Source organism: Molossus molossus, unplaced genomic scaffold, assembly GCF_014108415.1.
Source record: "Molossus molossus isolate mMolMol1 unplaced genomic scaffold, mMolMol1.p scaffold_m16_p_3, whole genome shotgun sequence".
Lineage (NCBI taxonomy): Eukaryota > Metazoa > Chordata > Mammalia > Chiroptera > Molossidae > Molossus > Molossus molossus.
Genome location: NW_023425366.1, coordinates 94,026,726 through 94,052,720, shown reverse-complemented (window position 1 = coordinate 94,052,720; position 25,995 = coordinate 94,026,726). Strand labels below are relative to the sequence as shown.

The 25,995-nt window shown below is 37.3% G+C and overlaps 1 protein-coding gene across 1 annotated transcript in view; it reads right to left on the bottom strand.

Annotated features, from left to right (window-relative positions):
* SLC12A2 (solute carrier family 12 member 2) overlaps nucleotides 1–25,995 on the bottom strand; it is a 93,328-nt gene that overhangs the window by 50,761 nt on the left and 16,572 nt on the right. Inside the window, exons 2-4 of the mRNA XM_036279580.1 lie at nucleotides 8,264–8,383; nucleotides 6,733–6,808; nucleotides 6,339–6,434 (exon numbers count right to left, since the gene is read on the bottom strand). Of these exons, the coding sequence (XP_036135473.1) occupies nucleotides 6,339–6,434; nucleotides 6,733–6,808; nucleotides 8,264–8,383 (292 nt within the window). The remainder of the gene's footprint in view (nucleotides 1–6,338; nucleotides 6,435–6,732; nucleotides 6,809–8,263; nucleotides 8,384–25,995) is intronic.

Below are 25,995 nucleotides of genomic sequence, written 5' to 3'. Positions count from 1 at the left end.
CTATAGATAATATACCAGAAGATCCAGAAATAGAATCACACATGTAGGGCCAATTAGTTTTTTCCCAAGCTTTATTAATATATAATTGATATATATTATAGAAGTTTAAGATGTACAATGTGATGATTTGATTCATGTAAACATTGCAAAATGTTTGCCAAAATAAGGTTAGTTAACACACCCTTCACCTCACACAATTACCATTTTTTATTGCTGTTGTTATGGTAAAAACATTCAAGATCTACTCTCTTAACAACTTTCAAGTATATAACAGTATTGTTTACTATAGTCTCTATGCTACATATTACATTCCCAGAATTTATTCTTCTTATAAATGTAAGTCTGTATACGTTGACCACTATCTCGTTTTTCTCACCCCATAGCCCCTGGTAACCACTTTTCATTTCTATTTCTATGAGTTCTGCTTTTTTAGATTCCACATATAAGTGAGATTATACAGTATTTGTCTTTCTCTGAGTTATTTCACTTTGCATACACCCTCCTCAAGGTTCATCCATGTTGTTTCAAATGGCAAAACCTTTTTTATGACTGAATAATTGTGTTTGTGTTTGTGTGTGTGTGTGTGTGTGTGTGTGTGTGTACGTATATCATATTTTCTTCATCAGTGAACACTCAGGTTTCCATGTCTTGGCTATTGTGAATAATGCTGCAATGAACATAATGAACATGGAGGTGCAAACATTTCTACCAAACAATGATTTCATTTCCTTTGAATAAATAACCAGATATGGGAATACTGGATCATATAGTTCTATTTTTTGAGGTACTTCCAAATTGTTGTCCATAGTGGCTGTACCAAATTACATTTCCAACAGTGCACAAGGGTTCCATTTTTCCCACATGCTCACTGGCTCTTATTATCTAGTCTTTTTGATAATAGCCATTTCAACAGGTATGAGGCGATAACTCACCGTGGTTTCAATTTGCATTTCCCTGATGATTAGCCATGCTGAACACCTTTTCATGAACTTGCTGTCTTCTTTGGGAAAATGTCTATTCAGGTCTTTACCCCTTTTGAATTAGATTGGATTTTTTTTTTTTTTTTTTTTGCTCTTGACTTATATGAGCCCCTTATCTATTTCAAATATTAATCCTTTATCAGATATGTGATTTGCAATTATTTTCTTCCATTCTTTAGGTGGTCTATTCATTTTATTGTTCCTTTTGTTGTGCAGAAACTTTATGGTTTGATGTAGTCCTGTCTGTCAATTTTTGCTTTTGTTCTTCTGCTTTTGGTCATATCCAAGTCAACACCAATGGCAGGGAGCTCTTTCCTTGTGTTTTCTAGAAGTTTTATGGTTTCAGGTCTTTAAGCCCTTGATGCTTTTTGAGTTAATTTTTTATGAGTGGTGTAAGAAAGTGTTCCAATTTCATTCTTTCACATGTGAATCTCCAGTTTTCCTAACACCTTTTGCTGAAGAGACTATCCTTTTCCCATTGAGTATTCTTGGCTCCCTTGTCACATATTAGATTACTATGTAGTTGTCTGAAATCAGGAAGTGTGATGCCTCCAGCTTTGTACTTTCTCAAGATGTTTTAACTTTTCAGGGTCTTTGGTAGTTCCAGATTACTTTTAGAGTAATTTTTTTTTTCTATTTCTGTGAAAAATGACACTGGAATTTTGATAGGAATTGCATTGAATCTATAGATGACTTTGGAAATTAGGGTCAATTCATTTTTTACAAAAGTGCTAAAGCAATTAACTGGAAAAGGGATAATCTTTTAACAAATTGTGCTGGAGTAATTCCAAGAATGTAGGACCTTGTCTGATTTTCATTTGTTATAAACTCAGTGCCTGTCACAAAGTGTTTAGTTATTTGTTGACTGACTGAAATACAAGTAATTTAAAACTTCAACTTAGTCACAGAATAGGCACATTTATATTTATATTTATATTTATATTCTCAGAACTACCTGTCTGAAATTTGATATACCTGTGTTTTTATTTGAAAGTATACTGTCTTCTGCTCCTAAGGTAATGCTCCAAAACAAAAAGTAGTCGAGAAACATTTTCCCTTCTATTGCTCAGTTCATAACAATATGATTCAAAAACCAGAATTTACACTTTCATCTTATAAAAATATGGTTGCCCTCTATTGCACAAGTGAATCCATATCACAGGTTAATTGAGGATGAGAGAACTTTGGTCTGTGAATCTGGGAAATGCCGGGCTAAGTGAAGGTGGTTGCTGGCCTGGACCACCCATATCATTGAACCTGTTGTCCACAGCCCAAGCAAATTCTGTCAAATCCAAACTCTCAAGAAGACTGACAGGATTTGCAGAAAAGGAAAGAGCTCTGGACTCCTACCAGTAATAATCTGTAGAACATAACTGTCTGTTAGGGCAGGGACTATGCCAGAGACAAAGGTAAGGTGTGACACAGACACTTGTCACTGCTATTCTTACTCTATGGAGACAGAGAACTCAGGGGGTGATTCATTAACCTGCAGCTAGTAACTTTAAGCAGTACCCAAAAAATCATTACTAAAATCTAATCAAGCCTGAAATTAAGCATCTTATATTTTCTAAATTTTTACTCTTTTTTTAAACACTGAATGTTTCCATATTATTTTTATCCTAGACTTCATAATTGGGCATTATTACATGATTACGAGTAGTTCATATTTTAAAAAACTACATCCACTGCAGATGCAAGGGGAAAAAAAGGTCCTTGCACTATCCGGGAAATCAACCTATATTTTTCTAGATTGGTATCTGTTTAATCTCTAAAAGATACTGTTAAAGCAATTTAAGGTTACTTAGTAATGGTAAATCAAATAACACTAGGAAAAGTACACATTTCCACATACTTCCACAGGGCTGGAAACACATACCTTCAAAATTTTATTCAAAATTAATAAAATATAGATAAATGTTATAATTCAGTTAAGAATCTAGATAAATAAAATTATCAAGCTCTACCTCAAAACAGTTCTATTAATAACTACACACGTTTAAAAGGGGATCTTCAAATTTAAATTACTAAACAAAGCAACTGCAACCTTTAAGCAAAATTTTAGGTACATTTCCCTATTAATTCACTTTCAGTTCCTAGAAAATTAAGGTAGGCCTCAGGAAACCAAAATAAATCCTGTAAGGGGTCTCCAGACATCACTATTCCCATAGTAGCCCTCCATTTCTCCTATCTAACTAAGCCTTTGGCACCCTGATCCTCTGCATGGTTCTGGTTCTATTACTCCCCTCTCTGTGTAGCCCTTTCAATAAGGAAGCAATCCAAATCAAGTCCTCAGTGGTTGGGCTAGAAGAGATTCAAGCCAGGCATTTTGGTCCCACCCTACTAAAACATAAAGTAGTTTATTGATAAGAACAGCAAACAAAGTCAAACCTACACAGGAGCATCTTAAAGTTTGTTTTCAACCATAACTCCCTCTCTCTTCTGCTCCTTGGGAAATTTTGTTGAATAAAAATTTCTTGTTCCAGGGAAATTCCCGGTCTGAAATTTGGTGTTGTCATCCTATAGCACCATTTAATAAGTTCCTCTCCCTTGCATACATATTCTATAAAATGACTCCTGGAGCTGCAGGCAAGATGCAAATCAGATTCTGTTTGTTGGGAAACAATATACTTCACAGGTCCTCTTTCTGAGTGAAGGGTTTACAAAGTTGGAATGTTCTAATTCTCTTTCCTTCTTTACTTATGTAGATTAAAGAAAAAAGATCTTTTATTAATTTCTTGGTTATACTGAGTTCAGGTAAGGAAACTCATTCATGAAAGCTTTATTCAACATCAGATTCTTTATCGATTTCATAGCATTCTTCAAAGGTAAAAAGTGAAATTTTTTTTTTGTTGTGCCTGTGAACTTAGGGATTTTATGTATTATTAGCAGTACTACTGCTGTTCAAATTATGAAAACTTCAGTCAATATTAGCTTCTTCGAGTTGGCCCGTGGGTCCTGTGACATGAAATTAGTAGTCTTTGTTACCTTCTTTATTTTCCCATGTGAAGAGAGGTCTAGACTCTCCTCTAAGTACATTTCCTGCCCAGATCTAGAATCAGTCTTTTCTCCAAGGTTCCCTAGTTCCTTTGAATAGAAATATACAATGTGGGCACTAGGGGTGCTCACTGCAACTGGGTTGATCATTTGCTGCAGGTGATTTTTGTAAGCAGAGCTAAGAAACGTGCACTTTTGGGATAAAAATCTATGAGTCAGACTGACCTGATACTTTCAATTTAGAATCATGAATACAGGATCCAATGTTATCTCATCAGTTTTAGGCCTGTACTTACTTTCTCTCGTGTGGAAAAATAATGTTTTCTCAGGAAACCAATATATCCTGTTAGGGGTCTCCAAGTCCATGAAGCAGATAACAGAGAGACAGAAAGGGTTTACATTCATTGAAAGAATCTCCAGGAAACATTCAGTATAGATGATGCAGCTCATTTATATTCTGTAAAGATCAGCCAGGTATCCAAAGTCACCAAATGACAAGTGAAAAATGAATACCTTCTAGCAAAGCTTCCAAGATTTGGTTATTTCTCTAAATTAATGCCTTTCCCTTTTTCCTTCTATTGGGTTCAGTATTTTAATGAACATATTTACTTTCTCATTTGTATGAATATCTGATAATAACAGAAGAATTCAGAATTGTATATCCAATGGGTTTTTCCCTGTAGATTCTCCCTTTGTGAGCTGCTTCTATCATTTTGAGGGAACTCAGACAAAACTGTAGGATATGGTAATTTGGTCAGACACGTCTTCATGCACTCCATTCTCACATTTCCTTAGTATCCCAGGACAGAGGACTAGACAGTTCCTGAGATATATTTGTGAATATATATGAAAACTATTGGTAGTATTGAAAGATGAAATTGGTTTTTAGTCAAAATGCAGGAAAATCTATACTTTCCATAAGTTTGGATTTATGTGGAGAATAGTCTGGGGTTCAGGCTGCCAGTGGCTTTATGCCTCATTCCCCTTGAGGCTCACAACCTAGATTCAAAGAGCTGAAGATAAGGAGAAATTCTTTGATGATTTCCTGATTCCCTAAAATACGTAATATCCCATTCCCTTTCTCCTTCCACTTCTATTCCTAATAGTAGCAGAAAGAAACAAAGCATGAGACACCCAGTACACAAGAAGCCAAAAAGCAACTTTCAGTGTTGTCTGATAACTCTTTGGACATATCCACATCTCACACCCCAGTATCGATCATTCCAGGCTCATGTACACATGAAACTTCAGCAAACAACAACGCATGTTCAGCATAGTCATAATCATATTGATGTGAGCTACCAGCTTCCCCAAGAACCACAGTGATCTGAATCCTCTGGTTTATAAGAAATATGAAAATAATGGGGAAATAAAATGCTCAATCTGGGTCTCACTCTCTCCAAAAAAAAATTGATGTAGATAAATCAGAAATTATATATACATAATGTCCAATACAGATCTGAAAAATAGTGGAGGCAGAGGGAACAGGTTGATACTTTTCTCAGGTGATCTACTATGATGACTTTACAGAAGCTGGTACACATTTCTTCTTTCTCTAGACTAGCTGAATGATTAGTTTTTGTTTAAAAAATGGAATTCTTTTCTTCTTGTCCATAGGGGTCCCATGGCCACTCTCCTGGTCTCCTGGGTGCTCTTCCAGGGGAAGGTAAAACCTTATTAGATAGATCTTGTGAACTCCAATGAAAGAGGCCTCTGGTACCGCCCAGAATATGGCTAGAGTTGAGGGTATGAATCCAGGGTCCCACATATAAATCACAAAAGTTATTAGATAGTGGGGAAAGAACTGGGCCTAAGTTTACCTCGAAGGTAAGAAATGAGGTTACACCTATAAAATACAGACCAAATGATCCAAGGGCTAAAGCCTAGGAGGCAACAAGGGGCAGCTTCATTCTTGCTACCAAATACACTGAACTCCCTAAATAACTTAAAGCATACATATCAATATAACATTTTATATTCAAATATACTAGTTTGAAAGAGCTTAGTAGCAACTTTGTTTTTATAGACCTATATGTTGCTTTTTAAAGGTAAAATAATAAATTTTAAATCTAATTTTTAAAAATATTTTACTGAATTCTTTTTGAGAGAGAAAGGGAAAGTGAGAGAGAAAGAGAGAGAAAAACATCGATGTGAGAATTTGAAACATCAATTGGTTGCCTCCCATATGTGTCCCAACTGGGGATCAAAACAGAGACTTAGGCATGTGCCCCAACCGGGAATCAAACCTGTGACTCTTTGGTCCATGGGACAATGCTCAACCAACAGAACCACACTGACCAGGGCTAAATCTCATTTTTTAGTAACACTAATCTGATGACAACAATGTGAAAAGAATAAATTTACCTCCTCGTACAAATCCATTAGTAGCTATTGCTGAAGTAGACAATCCTGTGATAGTTGTCACAACAGTGGCCATCATTATTACAAGGACCGACAGACCTTTGGAGAAAAACAGGAGAGACTGAGAATACTTACACTCTCATCTAAATCTGCCATATTTAGAACTGGTTAGTCCAAGTATACTGAATTTCATAATAATTACCTTATTTTTATCCCATTTTGGAAAAATGAAATGAGAATTATGAAAAAAAGTGAGAATAATCTCATACCAAGAGAACAAAGCTTAGAATTATTCCAACTGCTTGCATTTTATGAGGTTCAGAGCCTAGACATGTACACAAAGCTATTTTTGTTTATTCGTTCTCAAATGAACCAAGCAGTATGTAACTTGACTTACCTATTCCAGCTTGACCTACAATCCATGACAGTCTAATGAAGAGCATCACACCCCAAATGTTTAACATACAACGTACCTGGGGAAGGAAAACAGGACAAGTCACACATGAAAAAAGTGATCAAGTACAATACAGCAATAAATGCTAAACTAGCCAAATGTAGGATAACTACATTTAAAACTATAGAAAGTCATTTTAAACATAACTCATATCCCACCCATTTCTTTAACAGTTTTTAAAAAGAGCTTAATGAGAGCTTAAATGTGAGCTAATATAAGTATGTGTGTCTGTATGTATACATGTCTATATATACACATACCCATCACAATTATGTGAAGAAGAAGCAACTGAAGGTAGACTTCAACCCTTTAAAAAAGTTGTTGTTCATGTTCCCCTTTATCAATGCATGTAAGCTTGATTTTTGCCTTTTTTTTTTTAAATAACATCCTCATTTCATGATTTCTACAAGAGGTTTAAGTCTTACATAATATTTGTCAACACAAAATGTCAACTGTTCACATATCTTTCAAAAATCCTAACTATCTGTGAGATGGTTTCCCCAGTTTACTTTTGTTTATTATGCTCACACATAGAACATAGTCTTCTAAAACACTAACATCTAAGAACAGGCAAACTAACCTATCTGGAGCTACGCATTCACTCTATTGACTAGGTAATAAAATTACTACTAGATCTGGGATTTTCCCTCTACTTCTCCCTTAAATGACAGCACAACTCCAATGCTTTCAAAGTCCTGATGAGGACATTTTAACCTATTTACTCTAGTCAGATCCTTAGTGCTATTCAAACAAAGAGGAAACAGAAGTAAATATGAACCCTAATCACCTAAAACTATCTATTAAAGCAACCTCAATACTTAAGAAAAGGATTTTCTGCCCAGCCGGTGTGGCTCAGTGGATTGAGTGTCATCCCATGGTCTGAGAGGTCCCAGTTGATTTCAGGCACATGCCTGAGTTGCAGGCTTGATCCCCAGTAAGGGGTGTGCAGGAGGCAGCTGAATGATGTTCTGCTCTCACATCGATGCTTCTAGCTCTCTCTCCCTTCCTCTCTCTCTAAAATATCAATTAAAAAAATATATTAAGAAAAGGATTTTCCTTTATTCTATAACTTCTATACATCTCTCATCAAAAGATAATGAGGTAGAAGAAAAGGAAACAGGCATGTTTCAGCTCTACTGTCTGCTTAGCTTTCTTAATTCTGATGCTCCCATAAATTTAACAGCTTCAGACTTAATTACTGAAAGGTGACAATCTGTGAAATTTATAAGAGGCAATAAAATACAGTTTAGAGGTAATCAAGTATAATATGATTAAACTAAAAATATATTTCCTTGACTGGATTAGTATGCACAAGGAAAGGAGGTACAAGTTATTAATCTGGTCTTCTATAATACTCAGATCAAAAAAGTTTAAAAAAAGAAAAAAGTTCTCTTGAGAACTGATGAAAGTATTAGGAAGACTTTATAATAAGTAGACATGTTATAACTATAAAATTAAGTCTATGTGTACATACTAATACACCCTTGATCCAGCCAAACTTCACAACTCCTTTACTTTCCGCCGTATACGTGACCACAGCATCTCTGGTTGGAGTACTTTCTTCCCCATTTGCAAAGCCATCCTCAAAAGGTTCCTGGTGATAAAAGAAAAAATGTGAATATGCTTAAGAATTATTTTAAATCACCTGATAAAAACAAACATCACTAAATACACGTAACCATGTTTAGAAGGACACAGTACAGCGTTTCTGAATATCTTATCTGAGGAAAATATAAAGCAATGAAGTGAAAGAAAGTTTAATTATTAAGTTTTAAAAACTTAAATCTCGCCCTGCCCGGTTTGGTTCATCGGTTAGAGTGTCGGCCTGCGGTCCAGAGAGACCCGGTTCGGTTCCCACTAAGGGCACGTACCTCGGTTGCAGTTTGTCCCCGGCCCTGGTTGGGTCGTGCGGGAGGCAGCCACTCAATGTGTCCCTTTCACTTCGATGTTTCTCTCTGTCTCTCTCTTCCTCTCTCCCCCCACCCCCCACTCTATCTGAACAATAAATGGAAAAATGTCCTTGGGTAAGGATTAAAAAACAAAAACAAAAAACTTAAATCTTGCCCAGCTGGTGTGACTCAGCAGACTGAGCATCATTCCACGGACTGAGAGGTCCTAGTTGGATTCCAGGTCAGGGCACATGACTGGGTTTTGGGCTTCATCCCCAGTAGGGGGTGTGCAGGAGGCAGTGACTAATGTTTTTCTCTCACACTGATGTTTCTCTCTCTCTCTCCCTAAAATAATCAATAAAAACATATTTAAACAAAAAAAGTTTAGGAAAAAAACAACAAAAAACTTAAATCTTAGGACAGTAATCCCATTTTAATCATTTCAAACTTTAATTACACTTTGGTGGTATCTGGACAACACAATGAATACTGTTTGCTAAGTACAGACTGACTAGGTCAGTCAATTCAGACCTTGTCTCTCCAGCTACAACCTCACATTGTCTACTTGGCATCTTTCCCACATCTGCAATTTCAACATTAGCAATTTAGTCCTGGCTGGTGTGGCTCAGTTGGTTAGAGAATTGTCCTGTACACCAAAAAGTGGCAGGTTCAATTCCTGGTCAGGACACATACCCAGGTTGCGAGTTCAATTCCTAGTTGGGACACATGCAAGAAGCAACAGATCAATGTTTCTCTCTCTCCCTTCCTCTCTCTAAAATCAATAATAATTTAAAAAATGTAAAACTCCTCTTCATCACTAATGAACAGTTTTATCTTTATAATCCTTGACAGCAGGATTCCCAAGGATCCCAGCACTCACTCCCAACTCCTCCCTCTACTCACACCTTATCTGCATTCGGTCCCTCAATCCTCTTCATTTTTCCCTTTGTAATTTGTCTCAGATTCAGACATGAACTAGTTGACCCATGTATTTCTACAACCAGTGTTTCCTTCTTAGATTTTTACATTTCATGTCTAATTCTATAATTCATTTTTTGTTCTATTTTCTCTCTGTCCCTCTCTCCCTGGTTCTTAACTTTGGTTCAATCCCAACACATTCAAGTCATGACAAATTTCCAAACTAGTAACAGTGCTTTGAACAGGTCATAAAGGGTGGAGGAAGGTGTTGAGAGATAGAAAATGTCCTAAGTCTAGAACAACGGTTCTCAACCTGTGGGTCGTAACCCCTTTGGGGGTCGAATGACCCTTTCACAGGGGTCGCCTAAGACCATCAGAAAACACTTATTTCTGATGGTCTTGGGAACCAAGATACTGCTCCCCTATCCAACTCCAGGCGGGTCTGCCCACATGCAGATACGCCCACATATAACATGAGGAACTGTATTAAAAGGGTCGCGGCATTAGGAAGGTTGAGACCCACTGGTCTAGAATCATGCCCCTAACACTATCCCTATAGTTCTTCCTCTACCCATATTCTCAACAGCAGGGAACAAAACCCAACTATGCTTCTTCTTCTTTTTTTTTAATGTTTTACTGATTTTTACAGAGTTAGGAAGAGGGAGAGATAGAAACATCGATGAGAGAGAAACATTGATTGGCTGCTTCCTGCACGCCCCCTACTAGTGATGGAGCCCAGAACCTGGGCATGTGCCCTGACTGGGAATCGAACTGGCCCTGGCCGGCGCCCTCTTGGTGCATGGGTTGACACTCAACCACTGAGCCACGCCTGCTGGGCAAAAGTAGCTGTTTCAAACATCATTCCTTAAATGCAGAAGAGCCAGCTAAAAGAATTATTATTCAATCCTGAACATCAGAATCCAGATTTCCTATTGCACTAAAAAAAAATCCGTAATTTATATTCAGTAAATCCTGAATATATTTTTTCATAGAGATGAGTTGTTGCACGTTCTGTGTTACCTCAGAGCAAAATCTGTTATAACCCAAACTGCCCAATTTTCCTTGACCTAAAGCTGTTAGCCAAGTAGGCTAATTTAATTCTATTTAATGCATAATTGCTATATGCTTTTCCAATTTATATATCTTAACTACTGCTAATATTTAGATCTTCAAGTAATAAAAGAAACATTGTAAGTTAGATGCAATAATATCTTTAAGTGTATCTTTTGAAAATTATTTTACCTAGGCTTTTTAATGATGTTAAGAGAAAAATAACCACATTTTCAACTAATCCCCCCGTTTGCATTAACAGAGCTATAACTTTATTTGAAATACAGAGAAAATAAATAATTCAAAGGTTACTAAGAAGTTAAATGAACTTTAATGTTAACCACCTCTGATAGTTCACAATTTTAAAACAGATCCTAAGAGAAATTAATTATAATAATTCTTTTGCCACAAACACAGTTTTAAAACTATCTACTATATCAGTGATTACTATATTATTCTATAAGGGATGCCTCAGGCTTATTGTATATAGAACTAACCACTCACATAAAATTTTTTTTTAATTACCCTAATCTGCTATACTTTTTAAAAACCTTTAAGATATAATTCACATACCACACAACTCACCCATTTAAAGTACACAAATTAATGATTTTTAGTATATTCATAAAGTTGCACATTACCACCACAATCAAAATTTTCATCATCCCAAAAAAGAGTTCCACACCCATGACAGTCACGCCCCACCATTTCCCCTTTCCTCCAACTACTGCAAACACTTAACCAATTTTCTGTCTCTATGGATTTGCTATCCTGACAATTCATATAAATGGAATAATGAAATCATACAATGTTGGCCTTTGTGTGTGGCTTCTTTCACTTAGCATAACGTTTTCAGGGTATTTCTATGTTATAGTATATATCAGTATTTCACTCCTTTTTATTGCCAAATAATATTCCATTTATTAGATTTACCTTATTTTGTTTTTCTATCCATCAGTTAATTATTTGGGCTAATTTCACATTTTGGCTATTATGAATAATGCTGTGTCTATATAAGTTTTTTTATGAACATGTCTTCATTTACCTTGAGTATACACCTAGGAATGGAATTTTGGAGTCATGAATACTTTTTGAAATGACTACTTGTGGTAATTTTTCTCATCTCTTGTATCAGACTAGACTGTCATCCTCATTTTAATCAATGTGTCCGCCTACTGTTATCTCTCTCCCTCACCTAGACTCTGTTATGCACACAGAAACCAGTAACCATTAAACTTGTTAGAAATATGTATAAAAAGAAAATTGTGACCATGGATCTGTGTAGTTCAATCACAATAGCAACCCACTTTTGGTTACTTCCACTGTGTTCTAGATGGTCAAGTATCAATGATGATCCCAAATGATAAAAAAAAAAAAAAGTCATCACAGGGACCAATGAGTTAACTGTTCAATTATTCAAATAAAAGCCAAAACAAAAATGTTTGCCTATGAGCCCTGGCCGGTGTGGCTCAGCAGTTAGAGCATCAGCCTGTGGTCCAGAGAGACCCGGGTTCGGTTCCCACTAAGACATGTACCTCAGTTGCAGTTTGTCCTGGCTCTGGTTGGGTCGTGTGGGTGGGTGGCAACCACTCGATGTGTCCCTTTCACGTCAATGTTTCTCTCTCTCTCTCTCTCTTCCTCTCTCTCCCTCCCACTCTATCTGAACAAAAAATGAAAAAATGTCCTCAGGTGAGGATTAAAAAAAAAAAAAGTTTTCCTGTTACTGCAATTAAACCTAAAGTAGACAGCAGTTCCTCAGTTTTCATTCTAAGTATTTAATACTGCTCAGTTAATTTATGAAAGACTTTAAAGTGTTACATAACCTCCAAATATTACCAAAAAATATAGTTATGTATAGTACAAACAAAAAAGGCATCTCTCTTTCCATCCCTGTTAAAAGAAAACTAAAGATTTGTGTACGTAATAGGCTACTCTTTCCAAGACTGAGTATTGATGTGGGCGTCTTACAATGCAAAAGTATGCAGGCATCTTAAAATTTTTGCTGTGGGTGTCTATCAGAATTCCACTTCTAAGTTGAAGATTTAGCAATAATTATTCTAGTTTCTACTCCATTGAGAACAACTATATTAAGAAACAAAGTAAAATTTTTCTATAGTGTATGAAATAGTATTTTAAAATATAGATGGGTCTACATAAAGTTTATCTTCAACATGTTCTGACAGCTCTATTTCAAAAAGTATTTGTTAGTAATCATTAATATACAATTCAAAAATTTAACAAGTATGTAATTGTTTATAGTTCAATCAATAGATTTAAATATATTGAAATAGGTTTATACTTGTATTAATGTCTTGAAGTAACAGGGAACCAAAGTAGAATACACATACAGGTTTCTTCCACTATCGAAAATTGAGTGTGACTATGAAACCTTTCATAAGCTAAAGCAAAGAAGCAATTACTTTAAGACGTATCTCACTAACAAATGCACAAAATAAACTGAGGTAAAGCACATTTGCTCACAGACAGTTCGAAACTTAATGTTGGCTCGAAGCTGAGATGCTGAGCGCAGTTCCCAGAGACGCAGGTTGGTGGTGCCACTCTCACTGTGCCCCGCCTCCATATGGGCTCGCTGCAAACCACATGCCTATCGCTCGATGGGTTTTTTTTTTGGTTAGTGGAAACAGGTGCTAATGCAGGACTTTTGTAAATGAAAAGTGGCATAAAGCAAACTTTCAAAAAGTGGGGGATATTTGTGTTTTGTTTCTTAAACATCAGTTTGGGAGAAGTAAGCAAATTGTCTGGTAGGACCTTTGGTCTACCATTAAAAAATAGCATAAAACTTACAATCGAGAAAATTTCACACTTTCAATTATGAACTATAAGTTATGCTGATACATAAGTACATAAATCAAATCTTCAATCTACCTGCCACTTTCACAGATATGATGGTTTTGTGTTCTTCACAATTTTTCACATAATGGATAAAATGTTAAAAATAACAACATAGCCCTGGCCAGTTTGGCTTAGCGGTTAGAGCATTGGCCCAAGGACCAGAGAGTCCTGGGTTCGGTTCCCACTAAGGGCACATACCTCGGTTGTGGTTTGTCCCCAGCCCCGGTTGGGGTTGTGGGGTGGCAACCACTTGATGTGTCTCTCTCACGTCGATGTTTCTCTCTCTCTCTTCCACCTTCTCTCCCTCCTGCTCTATCTCCAGATAAATGCAAAAATGTCCTCAGGTGAGGATAAAAAAAAAGAAAAGAAATATAACAACATAATGATTATATGGATAACACCATAGTAAATGAGGTGAAACAAATTAATTTGGATTTATTTGGGGAAATAGCCCTTAAAAAAGAAGCACTGTAATTCTGAATCTACCACGCAGAAATCAAGGGTGAATGAGATGAGAACAGAATGCGGAAGGGAGGAAAAGATAGAGGAGGTAACAGGAGACCCAAATAGGAAGACCCTTAGGAAGAAATAAAGAATTTTTTTCTCTTTTTTTTTTTGGTTAATCCTTATCTGAGTGGATTTCAAATGGATTGGTTGCCTCCCAAATGAGGCTCATGTGCCCCAACCCTAGCAGGGGATCAAACCAAGGTACATGTCCTTGACCAAGAATTGAACCCTTGACCCTGTCAGTGCTTAGCCCTACACTCAAACCACTGAGGCACACCGGCCAGAGCTAAGAGGATTTTTTTATCCTCACTTGAGGACATATTTTATTCAGATAGAGTGGGAGGGAGAGAGAGGAAGAGAGAGAAACATCGATGTGAAAGGGACACGTCAAGTGGCTGCCTCCCACATGACCCAACCAGGGCTGGGACAAACTGCAACCGAGGTACGTGCCCTTAGCAGGAACCGAACCCGGGTCTCTCTGGACCGCAGGCCGACGCTCTCACCGCTGAGCCAAACCGGCCAGGACCTAAAAGGATTTCTTAATGAAAGAAATAGAAAACTAGTAAATTACATCAGCCTGAAAAGGAAATGATTAATTCAATTGGACATGTTGAATTTGAGGAGCCATGAGACAATTCAAGTTCTACCAGGCAGTTAAAAAATTCATGACTGGAACTTAGGAGAGGGGCCAGGATAATGAGCCAGTGGATGAAGCTATGGAAACAGAATGAAAAGAGAAACTTTGAAAACAGGAGTAGTTGAACATTTTTCTGAGGATATAGAAAATACAAAAATGAAAGGGAACTTTGGTCTCCAAGGTCATTATTTCTTTGCAAGGAGTAGAGAAAAGGAGAACTTTTACACTGTGGATGTCTTCTCTCTTGTATATTCAATTTTTCACCTCAACTTAATCATTCTTTCCTTTAACTATGGTTAACATTTTACTGCACATTGCTCCCGTTACCTGTCACCAAATGCCCAGCCAAACTTGCTGAAATACATTCCTCTATGCACACCTACCTAGCTTTATCCCACCACAACACTGAACTCATTTTATAAGACATAAAAAGATCTCTCTGCTGCCAAATCTAATGTACATTTTTCAGTCCATCTTGTTGGATTTTTGAAACAATGTATGATATTGTTAACCACTTCCTCTTTCTTGAAATACCATACTTTCTCTCAGCCTCTTCTACCCAGCAATTAAAATAGTCAAAGTCCCCTCAACACTTGGTCCTAGACTTTTCTCACTGTTATTTTCTTTTTAAGGTCATCTTACCAGACCTGTAGCTATAAGCACCATCTAAATGTGATAAGTAATAAGTGATGGCCCCCATTCATTTCCAGATCAGACCTCTCTCAATTTCAACCCTGTGTGTAAATATTGATGTTGCCACTTAGAGATTTCATTATGTTTACTATTCTAATTCTTACCAAATGAGAATAAGTAATGGTCTATGAGAGCTGAACAGCAACTTTTCTCTAAATAAAAAGAGGAAAACCGCTCTGGTGGGTTTGGCTGTCAGTGGTTAGAGGATTGGCCCACACACCAGAGTTGTGGGTTTGATTTTGGTCAAGGGCACGTACCTCGGTTGTGGTTAGATCTCTGGTCCTGGGGGGGTTATGCAGGAAGCAACCAATGGATGTGTGTCTCTCACATTGATGTTTGTTTCTCTTCCCCCTTTCCTCCCCCAATTCTATCTGAGGAAAAAAAAAAAAAAATCAATGGGAAAATACTGAGTGAGAATTTTAAAAAAAGAGGAAAACTATTTTTTTATTGGTTTTTATTTTCTAAAATTTTCAGTGAACATTTCACTATAAAAAATAAAAAATTGACCAGAAAGATAGTACGTTCTTAATAATTAAAAGCCTTTATAATGTAAAATGTATTTTAGATTTATTCCTTATTGCACTTGTCTTAAAAATTTAGAGTTTTCTCAGTTTCCAATATTCGAAAATTAACTTGTTAACTAAGAGATTTAAATTCTTTTACGTAGCAAAGATCATTATTTTAATTCTGCTTGACCTAAGATAAAATACTGCTTATGACATACTGACTTGGTTTAATGATGATTTTTCAGTAAAAAATTCTTAGAAAATCAAACTATTGTTTCTTTCTTAACACTAGAATTTTCTTCAGTATTTTAGTGACAACCTATGACGAAATCAGATTTCTTTTTAAAATAATGGTCAAAAACCAATACTTACCCAAGTTTTTTAAAAACGCACAATAAAACTGTGTAACACTGCTTTAGCTAGCTCTGTAACCTAGAGTGCAGGATGATCTTCTGTGTACATTATTACATCCTTCTCATTTCCCAAATGAGCTTCCTTCTCATTTCCCAATGAGCGTCTAATTATGAAATGCATTACATTAAAATATGATAGTATTTCCCTGGCTGGTTTGGGTCAGTAGTTAGAGAGTAGGCCTGTGGACCTAAAGGTCTCGGGTTCGATTCCTGGCCCAGGTGGAGGTTGTGTAGGAGACAACCAATAGATGTTTCTCTCTCTTTCCCTCCCTCCCTTCTACTCTATCTAAAAGTCAATGGAAAAATATATCCTCGGGTAAGAATTAACAAATAAAGAAATAAAATAAGATAGTTTTTTCTCTTTCTTTGAACATCCCAATTAGTAAATTCACAAAATTGTTATCTCAAGTATACACTGTAACATAGCATGGGTGGTCTTTGCAGTGTCACTAGTCAAGGGCTTAATACCCATGAAAGATGACTGTGCAGTAATCAACTGACTTACGATCACATGTTCTTTCTAGAAAGTTAATAAAAGTATTTATCACTGTGCAAAGAGAAATCAAGATCATTTAAACAGCACAGCTTCTAAAGAAGTGAAAATACTAATAAACATTTCTGGCAATGTTATTTACCAATCTATTCATTTTTTGTATGAATTTATTCTATTTTCACAGTTTAACTGGTAAAGGCTGGGCCAAAGGGTCTCTTGGCATTTTGAGGTCCCAGTGAGCAAAAGACAATAACCTATTTTTCTGTTTTAATTTGAAAGGAGGGGGAAATGCTTGGGTTGTTATTTTATTTTACTAAACAGTTATAAAGAATAATTGAGCTAAGCTGTATCAGTGTCTCTCTAGGTCTTAAGGATGCCACAATTTTGTTTCTAGGTAGACTTAAGGATGTTCAAATATGGACACTCTTTGAAAGGGGAATGCTCCATTTCCTTAACTATACTTAATGTTTAAAAAGTCTCAAGTAACTACTGATGTTCTGTTACTTGCAGATTCTGAATTTGCTAAAAAAAAGTTTCTGGGCATAAACTATAATCACATTCTTCTACTCATTCATTAAACAAATACTTACTCATCGATTTTATCAGGTACCATTCCAGGTACTTTCCAGCCATTCTAGAGTTGTCATTTTTATAGTAGAGACTAGAGATGAAAGGTATGTCTTCCAACTTTAACACAGGGCATTTCCCACTATATCAAGTAGCATCTATTAAATGAAATACTTAACCAGTCAAAGGAAAGTTAGGTGTCTTTTCAATAATACTCTCTTTTCAAGTCAGCCTCTCTGTGAAAATCAGTTTCCTAATCTGTGCCATCCCTTGGAGTCTTGAGGCTCTCTAAATAAAGTTCAGTTTGTTAAGACAGCCACGTAAAGCAGCGGAGGCTTCTAGCGTGATACAACTTGATTAGAATACAGCAATTTATTTATTTATTTATTTTTTGTTGTTGTTGTTTTTTAATTTTTTATTTATTTTTTTGTTACAGATATTTTACCTTTTTTACCCCATTGGCACCCCCCTCCCCATCCCCACCCCGCCCCGTCCCTGGCTTAGTTGTCCAAGTCCATTGATCATGCATACATGCATATAAGTTCTGTGGTTTATCTCTTCCCACCCCCCACCCCCTCTTCCGAGGGATGTCAGTCTGTGCCCTACTTCCATGTTTCTGGGTCTACTGTATTCCTCAGACTGTTATGTTCATTATATTCCGTATATAAGTGAGATCATGTGGTATTTGTCTTTTCTGCTTGGCTTATTTCACTTAGGATAATACTTTCCAGGTCCCTCCATGTCGTCTCAAAGGATAAGAGATCTTTCTTTCTTACCGCTGCATAGTACTGCATTGTGTATATGTACCACAACTTTTTTATCCATAGAATACAGCAATTTAAAAGTAAATGCCAGTGCTACATTAAAAATGTGACTCACTTATAGTTATATATTTGGAAAGAATTAGTAGGAAACTTATTTCCAGGTGGCTAATGCCTGGCCATTCTTCAACAAAAACAAGATTACACACTCCATTGACCCTCACATGTCCCTGGAACTCCACACGCTCTCAGTGCCCAGCCAGTGCTGCTCCTGTGGCATCCATTGAGAAGCTGAGCTCAGACCTATCATATTACGGGAGGACCAAGGCCCTTGCCAGGTCCTGGCTGGTTTGGCTCAGCGGTTAGAGCGTCGGCCTGCGGTCCAGAGAGGCCCGGGTTTGGTTCCCACTAAGGGCATGTACCTCAGTTGCAGTTTGTCCCCGGCCGTGGTTGGGTCGTGAGGTGGCAGCCAGTTGACATGTCCCTTTTACATCGATGTTTCTCTCTCTCTCTCTCCCCCTCCCACTCTATCTGAACAAAATATCAAAAAATGTCCTCAGGTGAGGATTAAAAAAAAAAAGGCCCTTGCCAGTTCCTGCAACTAGGGATCCTCCTCCTGAATCCTCACTGCGTCTCTGAAATACATATTGCATCAAATCCTGATTATGTTTTATGGACCCATTGTGAGTCTATGCTTCTGTGTAAAGGTCCATTTATTTAGAAGAACAAAATTTGCTTTTAGCATCACCTATGCAACTAGAAAGTAGTTCTTAGAAACTAATACACTAACTTACATAGTTAATGTAAAGATTATGTAAATAAGATATGTGTTTACAAAAATAGACAAGGGTGATTATTTACTAAAGATGGAGAAAGTTGCAAAGAAATAAAGAAAAATTATGAGATCATCTTGGTTTTTCATTAAGACAGAGTTATAGCCCTGGCCGGCTTGGCTCAGCGGTTAGAGCATCGGCCTGCAGTCCAGAGAGACCCGGGTTCAGTTCCCGCTAAGGGCACGTACCTCGGTTGCAGTCTGTCCCCGGCCCTGGTTGGTTGTGCGGGTGGCAGCCACTCGACGTGTCCCTTTTACATCGATGTTTCTCTCTCTCTCTCTCCCACTCTATCTGAACAAAAAGTGGAAAAATGTCCTCAGGTGAGGATAAAAATTTTTTTAAAAAGACAGAGTTATGTGTATTAGCTAATCATTTTCATGTTATCACAAAACATGGGTCAAACAATGACTAACCCTGCCAAAGGAAGACTAGGAAACTATACTGTGTCTAGCAAGCTGATCTGGGAAATCCAATTTGGATCCCTATCACAATTCATGTACCTTTTTACATAGTAAATCAACCTTACTAAATCAACCTTAGTAATCTAAAGTGACAGAAAAAAACATGAACAAGAAAAAAGGGGGGGGGGATACAAAGTTTAATGCATTTAACAATTGTTAATTCAGAAGAAGATGCTATGTATATGTACAAGGTAGTAACTATGGTACAACCTTTAGAAATTTAAAGATATACAAAAATGTTTACCCTCATTCAGTGTACCCAACCTCAAACTGTTCTGGAAGACCATATCATTTAAATGTTAAAAAAAAAAATTGGTATCTACAACTAAGTTACAAGTCCAACATTAAGGAAGCTCACACATAAATAAAACCAATACAATAATCCCTTCCAGAAGTTTTAAATTCTACCCCAAATTAACACTTGCACTAAATGAAAAACAAAATGGAAAAGCCTATTTAACAGTTTAACAAACTGCCTTAGTAGTTAAATCTACTTTATTTCCATGTGTTTCTGAGTAGTCCCCTTACAATTTCCTACAACTACACAAACACTGGAGAATACAACAGGGGAAGGGATGCTTTCTCTCCCCATGTCAACGGAACATTCCAGTTTAATTCTGGGTAAGAACTGGTTTGTAGGGTAGGAAATTATTTGGTTTTGCATATCTGGGAGGGTGAGTGAACCCCAGCATAGAATTCAACACAATTTAAGTTTACTGTGATATACACCAGATTTTGTTTTTTGCTAAGTAACATTGCAAGATATAACAAAATAGTAGTTTTTCTGCCTTCAAGAAACAAGAGTTTCTTATAAAATCTGGTTGTATATCATTTAGTTCTGGTTACTCATTACCTACGCAATAAATGAAGAATTCTTAGTATGTGAGACCTTCATAATCTGCCGGGCTTACTTTAATAACAGCTGCCATTTACTGAAAGCCTACTGTGTGTCAGACACTTCCCTAATGCTTAGGTGTCCTATTTTCCTGAATTGGCCCATCTCTGAGAGAAAGGTTTTTTTTTTTTCCTCACCCGAGGACATTTTTCCATTTTTTGTTCAGATAGAGTGGGAGGGAGAGAGAGGAAGAGAGAGAGAGAGAGAGAGAGAGAGAGAGAAACATCGACGTGAAAGGTACACATCGAGTGGCTGTCACCGCATGACCCAACCAGGGCTGGGGACAAAGTGCAACCTAGATATGTGCCCTTAGTGGGAACCGAAACCCAGGTCTCTCTGTACCGCAGGCCAACGCTCTAACCGCTGAGCTAAACCGGCCAGGGCAACAGAGGTAGGTATTTTAATCCCTACTTAACAAATGCAGAAACAGTCTTTTGAGAGGTTACCTTACCCAAATCATACATGCATTAATGTGGCAGTGCAGAGAATCCTCCAAATGACAGAATCATACATGTTACAGTGAGCCAAGGAAAATTATTTTAGATATCATTTTTGGGCAAGAGGACAAAAGACAGACAAATCACCCAACTCAGGCAACTGTCCTGCTCAAACTTCCCAGCGCCCTAGCTATTTTCCTTCACTGCTTTGCTTCATCTTTCCTTTCTTTCTCTATCTCAAACCTAACGGCTTCTGACATAGTCCTCATAAAAACGAAGTTACTTCTGCACTGGATGGCACCAGAGGATTTTTTTTTTTTTTTTAAATTACTGTGCTTTGTAGAAATCCCTCCAGGGTCTACAGTGTCTATGACACTCTGCTCCATGGGATTGTTACAGACTGCTGCACCGGAATACCTAAGGAGGAGAAAGAATTGCTAGTGTCCAGAAATAATCCATCTGAAAGGCACGTCAAATGTTTAAGTATGATATTACACACCAGATAGTGTGTTTTAACTTTAGAAGTTTATTTGGAGGCTATTGTGGTAGAGAGGACAGGCAAAAGAGGCCAGTCATTCAGTTTCTATGTTACCTAGGATTTTCTTTTTCTAATTAAAAACCCACATTAGCCCTGGCCGGTTTGGCTCAGCGGTTAGAGCGTCGGCCTGCGGTCCAGACCTGGGTTCGGTTCCCGCTAAGGGCACGTGCCTCGGTTGCAGTTTGTCCCCGGCCCTGGTCGGTTGTGCGGGTGGCAGCCACTCGATGTGTCCCTTCACGTCGATGTTTCTCTCTCTCTCTCTCTGTTCCTCTCTCTCCATCCCACTCTACCTGAACAAAAAATGGAAAAATATCCTCGAGTGAGGATAAAAAAAACAAAAAACAAAACCACATTAGGCCCTGTCCTGTCTGGCTCAGTTGGTTGAGCGTGGTGTGCACCAAAAGTTCACCAGTTTGATTCCCGGTCAGGACACATGCCCAGGTCGTGGGTTCAGTCCCGTACCATATGGGAAGCAATCAATCAATGTTTCTCTCTCACATCAATGTTTATCTCTGTCTCCTCCCCACCCTACTCTCTCTAAAATCAATAAAAACTTTTTTTCTCTTTAAAAAAAAAAGCTGCTCAAGCTAGCAATTCCTTTTATTCAAATGTTCCAGGTTACACTAGGTTCTTTCTTCCCTTATACGCTTTACCACTGCAACCTCTTGATCTCAGCCCATATACACATCCATACCCTTTTAGGAAGGCTTGAAAAATAAAATTATCCACACAGAACTCCAGAGATTTGTCATCAATGGTCTGTTACCACACAGTAAGATTTGACATGATTAAAGTAAAAAATAGCCTGGTCGGTGTGGCTCAGTGAATTGAGTGTCATCCCATGGACTGAGAGGTCCCGGTTCGATTTCCGGTCAGGGCACATGCCCAGGTTTCAGGCTCCATCCCCACTGGGGGTGTGCAGAAGGCAGCCGATCGATGTTTCGCACATCGATATTTCTATCTCTCTCTCCTTACCTATCTCTAAAAAATCAATAAAACATATATTTTTTAAATCTTTGTATAACATATAAAAAAAGTTTCTTAATTAAAAAATAAAATAAAATATATAAAAGTAAATATTAGTCTGTTTTAGTAGTGATGTGTCTGTATTTTTCCAATCATAGATCATTTTCCCATTTCTATTAATTTTCCTTAAAGTTTTTAATACACCCTCAAACTCCTATCCTTTTAAGTCAGAAATTACTAAAAGAGCTCCAAGTAAAATATTTAATTAGATAACAATATTGTTTAATTGCTGAAATACTGGTTTTAAAGTATTTTCTCCTGGGGACTCTTTGCTTGCTATTCCTTCTGCCTAAAACACACTATGAATATGGCTAGGTTCCTTTTTATCCTTTAGGTCTTGGCTTAAAAGTAGCCTCTTCCTTCCACCCATCATAGTTTCTTCTCATTAAGAATAACTAAATTGTAGCATCTCAATACAATGAAATAAAAATGGAATAGCAATGAAAATGAATAAAATACAAACAGTGAGCAAAAGATGGCAGATTAAAATGCACTGTATAGCCCGTCTGGTGTGTCTCAGTGATTCAGCATCAACCCATGCACCAAGAGGTCGCTAGTTTGGCTCCTGGTCAGGGCACATGCCCAGGTTATGGGCCCAATCCCCAGTGGGGGACATGCAGGAGGCAGTCAATCAATGTTCTCTCTCATCGATGTTTCTAACTCTTTCTCCCTCTCCCTCTAAAAATTAATAAAGAAAAAAAATGTTTGATGGTTTGTTGATGGCGCCATCAACAAATTATCAAACAACAAGTGTTGGCGTGGGTGTGGAGATAAGGGGACTCTAGTACACTGCTGGTGGGAATGCAGACTGGTGCAGCCACTATGGAAAACAATATGGTGTTACCTCAAAAAATTAAAAATTGAACTTCCATTTGACCCAGTGATCCCACTTCTAGGAATATACCCTAAGAAGCCTGAAACACCAATCAGAAAGAATATATGTACCCCCATGTGTGTAGCAGCACTATTTACAATAGCTAAGATCTGGAAACAGCCCAAGTGTCCATCAGTAGACGAATGGATAAAAAAAGCTGTGGTACATATACACAATGGAGTACTACGCAGCTGTAAGAAAGAAAGATCTCTTATCCTTTGAGACTACACGGAGGGACCTGGAAAGTATCATCCTAAGTGAAATAAGCCAAACAGAGAAAGACAAGTTTCATATGATCTCACTTATTTGTGGAATATAATGAATGAGGAATGGGGTAGTCCCAGAGACGTGGAAGTGAGGTACAGACTGACAATCCTCTAAAGGGCGGGGGGGAGAGATAAACCACAGAACTTATATGCAGGTATGCATGAACAGTGGACATGGACAACAACCTGGGGACAGGGCAGGGAGGGGGGGGGAGGGGGGAATCAGTGGGGGGAAAAAGGAGAAACATCTGTAACAAAAATTAATTAATAAAAAAAGAAAAAAATGTACTGTATAATTTCATTTATATAAAATTTTAAAGCAGGCAAAACTAGACTACAGTTGACTCTTGAACAATGCAGAAATTAGGGGGCACCAACCCACACACAGTCAAAAATATACATGTAACTTTTGATTCCCCCAAACCTTAACTACTAATGGCCTACTATTGACCCAGAGCCTTACCAATAACACAGACTATGTTGATTACACATATTTTGTATGTTATATGCATTATATACTACATTCTTACAATAAACTCGAGAAAAGAATATTAAGACAATCATAAGAGTAAAATATATTTATAGTATGTATTTAAAAAAAATCCACATGGCTGATTCTGAAGACTGTCACAGGGGTGTTCAGAGTCAGATGCCGGCCAGCTAATAAACGGCTCTTATTTGGAAAAGTAATAATAATAACAATAAAAATCCACATATAAGTGAACTAGCACAGTTCAAAACCTGTGTATTTCAAGGGTCAACTGTAATATGCTTCAGGAATACATAAAGGTAGTAAAAGCCATTTGGTGATTGGAGGTGGGTAATCAGGACAAAGGCCCAAGGAAAATTATCACCATTAAGTCATGAGAACAGCTACTTTGATGAAGGGATCAGAAGAGAGTGCACTGAGGGCTGCTGGGGGTGCCAGAAATGCTCTGTTTCTTGACCTGAGCGGTGAATATTTTGATTGTTATATATTTATGTCTTTTTCCTTTATATTCCACAATAAAAAGAAAGCCTTTTAAAAGGGTAAACAAAAAATGTGTTAAGTGCTTGGTATACAGCTTGACATTAATAGACTAAGTGCTAAGTAAATTTTGGTTATTATTATAAACAAGAAATAAGTGATCCATTATTGCAACTGCCCATGTCATGAGTTTAAATAACTGGATGTTGAACAAACACATAAAAATAAATACTGCAAAACATCATTCATCTAGACTCTACTACATAGTTTATTTGATAAAACTTATTTGATATTGGCAGAGTTAAAGACTATCTCTGAAAGAATAAAACAACAATGAACTTTACATACAAACATGGCATCACCATTCTGCCTGATGAAAAGGATTTATCACCTATACCATTGGCAAGTCAATTGGGTATAGTGTGAAGAATGGTTTTGATGATCAAAGATCACACAACTAGAAATGTCTTTTTTTAACAGGATTGAAGAGTAAACTATGGTTTGTTTTTGTTTTTTTTAAGATTAATTGATTTTGAGAGAGAGGAAGGGGGGAGAGAAACATCAATGTGAGAGGGGAACATCAATTGGTCGCTTCCTGCATGCTGCCCACCAGGTTTCGAGCCCACAATCCAGGCATGTGCCCTGACAGGGAAATCAAACCGGCAACCTTTCGGTGCACAGGACAACAATCAACCAACTGAGTCACACCGGCTACAGCACTACTAGAAATGTGTTGCAACTTCTCTATAACTAAAACGTGCTTAGTAAATGATAGCTTCCTCCTTTCCCTATTTCTTTTAGTGGCAACTAATAAGCACCTTACAGCAGGGCTAGCTTAGGTTCATGCTGGACTGCATAGTCTGAGAATATAAGCAAAACTCCTGGACCCAGCTTTAATTAAGCAAATTAAATATTTGTTAATGCACTCAAAGGGGTGGGAATCTTTATTTAAGGGCCCTGTTAATATATGACTTTACTGTTTGTGTATAAGCATCTTATTACTGATTTAAATAAACCCCAAATTACACATCAAAAATGTTAAAGTTCTCCCAGAAATGCTATGTAAAGCCTAAAAAGAACCCCCAAAACCCACCTCTGAAATAAAGTAGTAATAAAGATACTTTAAAGATAAAAATTTCTAATACAGTTTAATAGCATCTGCTTAAGATTAAGGTAAGCCAAAGTGTTAAATTAATATCATGAAACATAGCCAAATGAGTAACTAAAAATGGTGTGTGTGTGTGTGTGTGTGTGTGTGTGTGTATACATACATATATATGTATATATATGCAAATTTAGATGCCAAAGTGGCTTGGTTTATTCTAACAATTTGTTCATCAAGTACTAGCCAATTATTTCATCCCAACGCTACCAACATTTCCTATCCGTGCCGTCGGTGATTGGTGTATTCAGTATAATGCTCCCCATACAGACTACTCACTCAAAACAAAGTATTGTTTTACAGGAATCCAATCTTCTCTGGTTAACAATGGCCTATTAATATCCAGTGGCATTAATGCAAAGCTCAAAACTCAAGTGCCACAGATAAAAGTGGATGGTGTGGCCACATGACTTTACAATGAACCAAGTCAGAACTGCTGATTGCAGTCAAAGAATTCAAT